The sequence below is a fragment of the Mytilus edulis genome, chromosome 1 (assembly GCF_963676685.1).
Source record: "Mytilus edulis chromosome 1, xbMytEdul2.2, whole genome shotgun sequence".
NCBI lineage: Eukaryota > Metazoa > Mollusca > Bivalvia > Mytilida > Mytilidae > Mytilus > Mytilus edulis.
Window position 1 is genome coordinate 53285963 of NC_092344.1, and position 12019 is coordinate 53297981.

The window sequence follows — 12019 nt, forward strand, 5'->3', positions numbered from 1 at the left end:
GAATTTTATGATGATAAGTATACAAAAATTTAAAAAATAAAAAAAAATAGACTACATTTTTCAATAACTGATCCTTTCATTTTGTTTTTCCCGAGTATGTTTGTAAAATAATAAAATCAAAATCGCGATGTAGACACCGTTTTAGAACTCGCCGGGTTTGAAAATATATAACCTTAATAAAACGAAAAAAGACCATTTTTTAATGATGATATTTTAATTTAATTTTTTTCTGTACATTTCTTTTCATTTCAATTCATAAAACTTTGCTAAATAATTAATAAACAAAATGTATCATGGAACGTTCGATTTTCACGAGTTGCCATTTTAATTAAATTAAACGAAACTAAGATTCCGTAATTTGTATTAGTTTATCATGTGACTTATTGAAGTTCAATCCGTCATCAAGGTCGATCGGTACTGAATAATATGTCCGATCAGTCCGATCAGTCTATTACTTTTACTATAAGTCTGACGGATTGCTGACGTGAGTTTGACGCGAACTTGACTGATCGATGACGGCTGATTGATCGCTGAAATAGTAACGCCTAAGGTTGCAAGTACTGTATGAGTGCCAATAAGACAACTCTCCATCCAAGTCATAATTTATAAAAGTAAACCGTTATAATGATTATCAAAGTATACAACACGGAACCTTGGCTCATACCGAACAGAAAACTATAAAGGGCCCCAAAAATTACTAGTGTAAAACCATTCCAACAGGTAAACAAACGGGCTAATCTATATGAAAAACGAGAAACAATTATGATTCACATCAACAAACGACAACTACTGAACATCAGATTCCTGACTTAGGACAGGTGCAAGCAACTGAAGCGGGTTTAAACGTTTTAATGCTACCGAACATTCACCCTTATCTGAAACAATAGTGTAAGATTGTATTTATAATACCCCGTTCTAGATAGTCAAATCTGACCCCTTCCAATGCAAGGCAAAAAACATAACCCTATTTCAGACAATTTAGCTTAAAATGCAACCCTGTTTGTTGGAACATACCCGGTATCATATGTATAGTGAGTAACCCTTGGGTAGATGTAGAATGACCATTGTGGAAGTGTCACACAAAACAACCATTTCATGTATAGATTTACTTACCATTTTGGTGTTTTAAAAAGTTGTCCATGTCACCCATCGGATGGTGGAATCAGTATAAAAAGAAATCAGAGTATGTGTTTAATTAATAAATATGATAAATTGACATATTCAATACAATACTAGCAGATTACGATACTTTTTTTTTCTTTATTTAAAGAGGGGCGTATGCCCATTACGCTCTTACCTGTACCCGCCCCTGATGCTAGTAATACTTCTTTTATAGATTTTAGTATTAACAAATCTCGTTTCGAATATAAATCGCATTGTTTACATGAAATCTTATCTCATATCTAAACACAGCTGGTTTCAACATTTGACTCTAGTTAAAATAACTGCGCATATATGTAAGGTAAATATTAGCAGCTTGTAATTGCGTGCAATTCAAATGTTTATTAAAGTAGCTTGTGTCATAATAAATTTCGCATCATATGTAACATATCTGGGGGGGGGGGGGGCATAGGAGGGGTCCTGATCCGGAAATCCCGGGCTTAAAAACATGAAATACGGAAATCCAAAAATAAACCAAGAATAAAAATAAAGTGATAAAATTCAGTCTACTATTATGGATAAGAACATATATAAATAAATTGTGCAGATGTTTAAATATCAAAGAAACAGAATATTTAAAAAGTATAGTAATACATTTGTTAAGGTTTACATATATATATGTTATATTTGTTATTCTCGTGGGATTTTGTCTATGTGTGTTACATTTTAGTGTTATGTCGTTGTTCTCCTCTTATATTTAATACGTTTCCCTCGGTTTTAGTTTGTTATCCCGATTTTGTTTTTTGTCCATGGATTTATGAGTTTTGAACAGCGGTATACTACTGTTGCCTTTATTTACAATGAGCAGAAGAATTACCGGAAAACGATAAAGCAATGATGAATCTATGTCAAATAACCATTACGTATTGCATCAAAACTCTCAGGACTCTGCATCTAGGGATTACCGTTAAAAATGTCACATAGTTGCCAAAAACAAAAGGATTGTTACTTATTTAATCACTTTGTGAATGCAGAGCCTGCTGCATTGGTTTGTATGTGTGAACGTTATCCGATAACGTCAGGAACGATAACTCGTGGCGTAACGTCATTCGGTATCGTGCTACCTTAAAAACACGTAATTCCGAGGTCCTGAAATTCGAAAAAAAAGAATTCCCAGATCCCGAAAAAGTCAATCCCGAAATCCCGAGCTTACAAACACCCGACCACAGAGTCCCGATAAAGGTCCTATCCCCCCTCATATCTCTATAGCAACTTTAAGATGCTAATGATTATTCAACAGGTCACTTACAGTTCTTCTATTAAAGCAGGCAAAACAAACGATTGATTAACTTGCTTGCTTTATTTGTTTGGATGTTTGTAAACAACATGTATGTAGTCTATTTCAGTCTGTTTACTATTTACTTGAATACAATTGGACAATAAACATTAAATTCATTTCATGTCAATTCCTATTGTCCAATCAAATCCTGGTCTATATCAAAACAGACAGAAACTCCGCCTACCTATTGTTTGCAAACAACCAAGCAAACAAAACAAGCAAGTTTATCAATGTTTTGTTTTGCATGCTTTTATAGAAGAACTGTAATAAGCTATTGCACATGTATTTGAAAGGTGGCCATAGAAAGAAAGATGTATTCCGAATAACATCCTGTGTTCCGAAAGACCACGGACATCGTCCAATATATATTTGATTTAGTATATGATCTTACACATTAAAAAAAAAGAAACATGTGATGTTGAATGGGGAGAATATTTATGTCTCATTAATTCTTTACAACTCTTTAAGTTTAATTTCTATTGTTTCTTTCAATCTGGACACAAAAAATATTTTTCTTGTATACGTAAGTACCATGGATGCTTCCTGGCGTATATACGTAATTTAGTCCTGGTATCTATGATGAGTTTATTTTCCTCCCAAAGTGTACTCAGTGCCTCATTGTAAGCAACAGTAATACAGAATTTTGTATTATTGATTAATATTCTATGAGATTTTTTATAATTTGATCATTTAATAAAAGCATCACGAGAATGGATTACTGACTGTTATTTTATTAATTTATTTTCAGATTGATAAGCAAGTATTAGAGTTTACCAAAGTTGCATTGCAGACAGTTTTTGAATTGTTTCTAATGGCTAAACAGGTATACTTTTTTATATTGATATTGAAGATTATTGTCTTATCCTAAAATCCTAAAGATTTTGGAAATAACTGTCAGGGCAACAATGCTCATATTGGCAGTATACCCTATTGACTGGTTATGAGGGTAAAAGCAAGTTTGTTGTCTCTGAGATACCAACTATTGCTCGAGGCTACTCAGGGCAATCAATAGTTAGTATCAAAGGGACAACAAACTTGCTTTTACCCTCAAAACCAGTCAGTAAGTGTTTTATTATACAGAAGAAACCAACTTTCCAAAAAGTCTACAAACATCATCTGTCACAATATGCACAATATGACAATAAGTTTTTTTTATAGTCCATGTTGTATTTGTAAGTATTTTTATACGTCCGCAAAAATTGAAAATTTTTTGGTCGTATATTGGTATCACGTTGGCGTCGTCGTCTGCGTCGTCGTCATCCGAATACTTTTAGTTTTCGCACTCTAACTTTAGTAAAAATGAATAGAAATCTATGAAATTTTCACACAAGGTTTATTACCACAAAAGGAAGGTTGGGATTGATTTTGGGAGTTTTGGTCCCAACATTTTAGGAATAAGGGGCCAAAAAGGTCCAAAATTGAACTTTGATTAATTTCATTAAAAATTGAATAATTGGGGTTCTTTGATATGCCGAATCTAACTGTGTATGTAGATTCTTAATTTTTGGTCCCGTTTTCAAATTGGTCTACATTAAGGCCCAAAGGGTCCAAAGTTAAACTTAGTTTGATTTTAACAAAAAATGAATCCTTGGGGTTCTTTGATATGCTGAATCGAAAAATGTACTTAGATTTTTGATTATTGGCCCAGTTTTCAAGTTACCCCAAATCGGGGTCCAAAATTAAACTTTGTTTGATTTCATCAAAAATTGAATAATTGGGGTTCTTTGATATGCTAAATCTAACTGTGTATGTAGATTCTTAATTTTTGGTCCCGTTTTCAAATTGGTCTACATTAAAGTCCAAAGGGTCCAAAATTAAACTAAGTTTGATTTTGACAAAAATTGAATTCTTGGGCTTTTTTGATATGCTGAATCTAAACATGTACTTAGATTTTTTTATTAAGGGCCCAGTTTTCAAGTTGGTTCAAATCAGGATCCAAAATTATTATATTAAGTATTGTGCAATAGCAAGAAATTTTCAATTGCACAGTATTGCGCAATAGCAAGAAATCTTCAATTGCACAGTATTGTGCAATAGCAAATATTTTCAATTGCACAGTATTGCGCAATAGCAAGAAATTTTCAATTGATTGGAGTTATCTTTCTTTGTCCAGAATAGTAGTTGAATCAACTTAAATCATTGTTTTATACAATATACAATGTATATTCACTTTTACTACCAACTGATAAATTAAAACAATCTTTACCATTCAGTGATAACAAGCACTTTATTTTACATTTTAATATTTTATGATGTATTTAAATGAGTAGTTATTGTTGCAAACTCCATTAGAAATTTGAATTGAGATCAGTTTTAGAAAAAGGGAAAGGGGGATGTGAAAAAAATGGGGGGGGGGGTAAATTTTTCTCATTTCAGATTTCATAAATAAAAAGAAAATTTCTTCAAACATTTTTTTGAGAGGATTAATATACAACAGCATAGTGAATTGCTCAAAGGCAAAAAAAAATATTTTAAGTTCATTAGACCACATTCGTTCTGTGTCAGAAACCTATGCTGTGTCAACTATTTAATCACAATTCAAATTTAGAACTGAATCCAGCTTGAATGTTGTGTCCATACTTGCCCCAACCGTTCAGGGTTCAACCTCTGCGGTCGTATAAAGCTGCGCCCTGCGGAGCATCTGGTATTTTTTTGTAATCAAGGCTAGGAAAACTTGTGTAAAAATTCCTGTGCATATAAAAACTACTAGACTAGCTAAAGTACTGTTAATTAAGATAGACGTCATTATTGACGAATGAAAAATAAGTATGAAAAAGTACAGGAAAAATGACAATAAAACTTCACAGGGGTAATAGTCTTTGAAACTATAAACTGGCAAATTGTCTGTGGAAGGAAATAGCACAACTATTTCATTATTTTCTATATAGAAAATCTTACTAAGGTATAATAATATACACCTATTGATTATGTGTGAGGGTAATAGCAAGTTTGTTGTCCCTGAGATACCAGCTATTTCTTGAGGCAAAGCCGAGAGCAATAGTTGGTATGCAAAGGGACAACAAACTTGCTATTACCCGCACAACCAGTCATTAGGTGTTTTATTATACTGAACAACACATTCATTAAGTGTTAAATACTAAATACTGTGGAATCATTTATTTTCATTGGCACTAATTTTCGGTGATGAAGGAAAACTTGCATATCCGTGGAAATTTAATTTCATGGTTTTGACGAAGTCTTTATACAAGCCTTTAGAACATTTGTCATTGGTTGAACATTTAATTTCATGGTTCACCTATATCAACGAATTCAATGAAAATTGGTATCCAACGAATAATGATGAATCCACAGTAAGTAATTTTTTAAAAGTGTTTATATATCATCTGAAAGAAATAAAAATGTCAAATAACTTTATGTGCACATGATGAACTATAATTCTTTTTTTTTAATTCGTGTTGTATTTGTAAATATTTCATTAATTGCAATCAAGACTAGAAATACTTGTGTTGAACTTTCCGTGCTTATAACAAATTCTGGCTAATGAACACCAAACGCAAATTCAGTTTTAGAGTACGACGACCAACCCCATGTTATAAAGAAGGTACATTGTACTATATTTTAGTTCTTTAAAAATGCGCACGAAGATTTTCTTTCTCTTTTATAATTGCTTATTGTATGTGAAATTACAATCAACACAAACAGATTATACTGTTTACAATATCAGAGTTTGACATTTCCAAGCATACATAGGAACCAAGCAGAATAGTCAATGACATCAGTATTGTCCATTGTTATTCTTTATAAAGAAAAAACATACTGAGATATAATAAAATTTATCTATTTCCTTTTCCATCAAAATAATCAGAAACATGACTGTTTTTGTTTACTAATTTTCGTGTTTGTTTTAAATATCTTAAAATATACAATAAATTAACATTTCTTCAATCATAAAATGTTTGTTATAAGTTGATTATAATTCACCCATTATTGCTTGAGTTGATATTCTTCAATGTATTGATAAATGTAACAGACAAATTAATAACTCGATCGATCAAAATTTAGAAAAAAAACAGTAAAAATGACGAATTGAAGAAAAGACCTTCAAAACTGCCTTTTCATAACATTTTAAAGGGAAAATGTCTGTTGGTGATGTACAGAGTGGCTGCATATTTACTGTCCGTGCAATAACGTAAAAAATAATATGATTTAATGAAATCTTTTCAAAATTTAAATATGTTGCTTCTTAATGTGACTTAATGAAGGTCAAGTTCGATTTTTATGATTTTAGCTTTTATTGACCTTTAAGTAGCAAAAAGTAATAATAGAACCTAAATTGATTTTTTGAAAATCTAAAATTTTGAATACAGTTATACCCCCACTGTCTGTCTTTTTGTTCCCTACGTACATCAAAATGTTTACAATTTTTCTCCATCAAAACAAAAGCTGACACAATGGCTTGTCTTTTCATGAATATGCAATTTGTATGCAATGTATTTTGTTTACAAATAGTTATAGCTGCAGACAGTTGATTTGTACACATCTGTGAGAACGATGTTCTGTTCTGTTGAAAATTAAAACATTTAAATAAACGAAACATAGAATATAGTAATTAGTGTAGAAAAACACATTAAAAGATACATTTTTACATGAATATTGATGCATGATATGCTGGCAATGTATGCAATGTTCTCTAATCCAAGATTGAAAATAAGTTTGTTTCTTAATTACGTCAAAATTGTGGATTCAAATGTTTACATTTTTTCCTCCATCAAAACAAAAGCTGACATAATTGCATGTCCGTCCATTAATATGTAAATTATTTTTTGGGTTTTTGTTTTCTGTATACTGTTTTCTTTGAAATGTTTACTATTTAAGGGGTCATACCAGTTGCATATATATTAAAATAAGTAAAACATGTGACACAATTACAACCAATCGTATGATAGATAACAAAAATGAAAAATAAATAAGCCATTCAGAGCGTTCTCCATATCATGGTGTTTAGATCGCAAGATTCACAACTATTATACCTCCTTAGACATGTTAGAGAGGACAATTATTTTTCGCGTTTATCTACATGTAAACTACGATTATACTACTTTAATATATAGAGACTCTCTGTATTCTGTCAGGGACTTTCTATGCTAGTATAGAAAGTCCCTTATCTGTCTACTGTTTTTCTTTGAAATGTTTACTATTTAAGGGGTCTTAATACTTGCATACATAAGTAAAACATGCTCAACTTCATCTAAAACTACCTCGACCAAAAACTTTAACCTGAAGCGGGACAGACGGACGGACGGACAACCGAACGAACGAACACACGGATACACAGACTAGAAAACATAATGTCCATGAATGGGGCATACAAATTTATTGTTGAAAGGGAAAATAGTGATTTGGCAAAAATGAAAGTAAGGTAGAGATTAGAGGAAGGCAGGACCTTTTTAGGGGCGTCCGGATCGGGTGTTTTTAAGCTCCTGATTTTGGGATTGGTCCTTACGTAATCCGGGAATATATTTTTCGATTTCGGGATTTCGGGAAATGACTGAATTTCTTTAAATTCTGCATCTCGGGATTTCATTGTTTTAAGCCCGGGATTTCGGGATCAGGACCCCTCCGACCACCCCTCAAATTAGCCTTAGTCGGTCTTAGTCATTTTTACAAGATTCATATTCTACCATTGGCATGTTAATAAGGCTCTCAAAAGAAAAAGCACTGATGGATTGTCCTAGAAGCATATTTTATTACATTAATAATGGTCTATATATAAGCAGTTACATTTATTTCATGTTTGAAACGGTGCAGATTTATAATTTGATTTGACTTTTACCAAAAGAAGCATTGTAGCTAAGGAGAAGAATAATCGTGGTCTGAGGCCAGAAACACGAAATAATTGAATTTAACAGAAAGGAAACAAATATCGTCCTTTGGAAAAAGGGAGAGAGCTTTTCATATTTTTTATGAAATTCTCCATACATAATATCTTTGACAAAAAAATCATCCTACAATAGTTCACAAGCTGTATATGCCCGCGATTTCGCGGGTGTGTTCTAGTATCTAATTATTTTTGCTGTTATATATAAGTGGCTTTAGTTACCATTGATTGTTACACGATCTGTATTGTTTTATAATTGTTTATAAAACTTACAATGTAAACAGACATGTTTAATCGTCTGTCTTAGCAAAAAGTTGTGTAAATAAAGCTGATGGGTTGTTTTATAATTTTAGCACAACAATCTGTTTGTTTGTTTACTTAAAATACAGATTGTTGTTACTGCATACTTAGAAATAACCAATATTTTGTTATTACTGTCGAGCCTTCGACTTTTGTGAAAAAACCAAGACATAGCAAAAAGATTCCTACATTTCGGTTGTGGTGGTGCATGGTTCAAGTTTTTGAAATTTCAATAACTTTCTTAAACTATCTTGTATTTCTACCAAACTTGGACAGAAGCCTGTTGGTGATTATAAGATAGTATCCAGAAATATTTTTTTTTTAAATCCTGTTTATCCGTATTTGACTTATAAATGGACTTAGTTTTCTGCCAGTTAACATTACATTCACTCTGTGGTTAAAGTTTTTAAAATTTTGATAAATTTCTTAAACTTTCCTGGATTTCTACTAAACTTGGACAGAAGCTTGTTTATGATCATAAGATAGTATCCAGAAGTAAACTTGTAAAAACAAATACCCTTTTTTGCCTTATTTTACTTATGAATGAACTTAGTTTTCTGCCAGTTAACATTACATTCACTCTGTGCATGGTTAAAGTTTTTAAAATTTTGATAAATTTCTTAAACTTTCCTGGATTTCTGCCAAACTTGGACAGAAGCTTGTTTATGATCATAAGATAGTATCCAGAAGTAAATTTTGTAAAAACAAATACCCTTTTTTGCCTTATTATGCCCCACCTACGATAGTAGAGGGGCATTATGTTTTCTGGTCTGTGCGTCCGTCCGTCTGTCCATTTGTTCGTCCGTCTGTTCGTTCGTCCGTCTGTCCCGCTTCAGGTTAAAGTTTTTGGTCAAGGTAGTTTTTGATGAAGTTGAAGTCCAATCAACTTGAAACTTAGTACATATGTTCCTTATGATATGATCTTTCTAATTTTAAAGCCAAATTACCATTTTGACCCCAATTTCACGGTCCACTGAACATAGAAAATGAAAGTGCATGTTTCAGGTTAAAGTTTTTGGTCAAGGTAGTTTTTGATGAAGTTGAAGTCCAATCAACTTGAAACTTAGTACACATGTTCCCTGTGATATAATCTTTCTAATTTTAATGCCTACTTATATTTTTTATCCAATTTCACGGTCCATTGAACATGGAAAATGATAGTGCGAGTGGGGCATCCGTGTACTATGGACACATTCTTGTTTTACTTATGAATGGACTTAGTTTTCTGCCAGTTAACATTACATTCACCCTTTGGTCAGAGTTTTTAAAATTGCAGAAATTTTGTAGAAATTTATTTCCAGTTTTTCCGTATTGTCTCGCTTTGACAGAGTCAAAAAGGGAGACATAGGTATGCTGTTTCCGGTGGCGGCGACGTCAGCGTCAACAATGTATTAGGCGCATCTCATTGCCATGGAGATTATTTGGCCCTGCACCCTCAGTCATGGTATATTGACTTCGAAATGTTTGCTTATTTTACATGAATTAGTTTGTGATTAGGTCAGTTTATGGGTAACCACAAGTGGTAAGTCAATGATATTTGGTATGCAGTTGTATAAGCATATTGGCATATCTCATTTCCATGGAGATAATTTGGCTCCACCCCCTTAGTTATGGTCAATTGGCTTTGAAATTTTTTTCAGATATCATGTATTAGTTTGTGATTAGGTCAGTTCAAGGGGAACAGTTAGTGGTAAGCCAATGTTAATTAGTACTAGTATTCAGTTGTATAAGCACTGGCACATATTATTTCCATGGAGAATATTTGGCCTCACCCTAGCCCTTCAGTCATCGTCTAATGACTTTGAAACTTATCTTAATTTACATGTATTAGTTTGTGATTAGATCAGTTTAAGATGAACTGCTAATGTAATGTCAATGATATTTGGTATAGAAATTTATTGGCATTCGCATGTTTTATTTCCATGGAGATTGTATAGCCCCACCCCCTCTTATGGTTCATTGAATTTGAAACTTGGACATATAGTTTACAAGTTATTGGTTGTATTTAGGTTTGGGAACGACTTATAATAAGTCAATGGTATTTGGTATACAGTTGTTTTAGCATTGGCACATCCCATTTACGAGGAAATTGTTTAGCCATGTAAGTCAGTCATGTTTCATTGACTTTGAATATTTGTATAACTTGTGTAAGATGTTAAAGTATTGCTATTTTTATTTTAACATTTGTAAAATCAAAATTACAAAAAGATGAGACATATCTCTGTGATTACAGTTTATGTTACTTATATATGGACTTAGTTTTCTTCCAGTTAGCATTACGTAACAATCTGTAGTTAAAGTTCTCATTATATAAAAATAATTACATGCATAAGGAGGCGACACTGATTTGCAACATATTTGTTTGACAGCAGATATAATTAGAATTTTTGAATGGAGGGTGTTGCTGTCACAATATTACCTAAGAAATAGGTCTAGCTAGGTCCTTAGGTAGCTAACAATTGCTTTTTATTGGCGTGGCTCCAATGAAATTTGAAAAAAGGCAGAAGCAGGACAGGAGTTTTGAGTTTAAAAAAGAGGCTGCTCATGGGAATAGAGACAGGACAAAGAATGCAACTGAAATTCAGGACAATTTTTTTTTTTATCCTAGACCACTCCCCCGAAAAGTAATTGTTGCTACCTTACAAAAGATGAGGCTATTATTATATTAATTACCTTATTTACATTACAGCTGCATTTTTTGCGTTCAATATGCATCCAGGTTTATGACCATAAAAGGAAGGTTGGGATTGATTTTGGGTGTTTTGGTCCCAACAGTTTAGGAATTAGGGGCCAAAAAGAGCCCAAATAAGCATTTTTCTTGGTTTTCGCACAATAACTTTAGTATAAGTAAACAGAAATCTATGAAATTTTAACATAAGGTCTATGACCACTGAAGGAAGGTTTGGATTGATTTTGGGAATTTTAGTCCCAACAGTTTAGGAATTAGGGGCCCAAAACAGGTCCTGTTTTCAAATTGGTCTACATTAAGGTCCAAAGGGTCCAAAATTAAACTTAAAATTGAGAATGGAAATGGGGAATGTGTCAAAGAGACAACAACTCGACCAAATAAAAAACAACAGCAGAGGGTCACCAACGGGTCTTCAATGTAGCGAGAAATTCCCGCACCCGGAGGCGTCCTTCACCTGGCCCCTAAACAAATATATACTAGTCCAGTGATAATGAACGCCATACTAATTTCCAAATTGTACACAAGAAACTAAAATTAAAATAATACAAGACTAACAAAGGCCAGAGGCTCCTGACTTAACTTGATTTTAACAAAAAATGAATTCTTGGGGTTCTTTGATATGCTGAATCTTAACATGTACTTAGATTTTTGATTATTGGCCCAGTTTTTAAGTTGGTCCAAATCAGGGTCCAAAATTATTGTATGAATCTAAACATGTACTTAGATTTTTGATTCTGGGCCAAGTTTTCAA

The 12019-nt window shown here is 32.7% G+C and overlaps 1 protein-coding gene across 2 annotated transcripts in view; it reads left to right on the top strand.

Annotated features, from left to right (window-relative positions):
• LOC139484888 (uncharacterized protein C12orf56-like) overlaps window positions 1–12019 on the top strand; it is a 166363-nt gene that overhangs the window by 123299 nt on the left and 31045 nt on the right. For both annotated transcript variants that reach the window (XM_071268921.1, XM_071268930.1), the window contains exon 10: window positions 3189–3263. In XM_071268921.1, the coding sequence (XP_071125022.1) occupies window positions 3189–3263 (75 nt within the window). The remainder of the gene's footprint in view (window positions 1–3188; window positions 3264–12019) is intronic.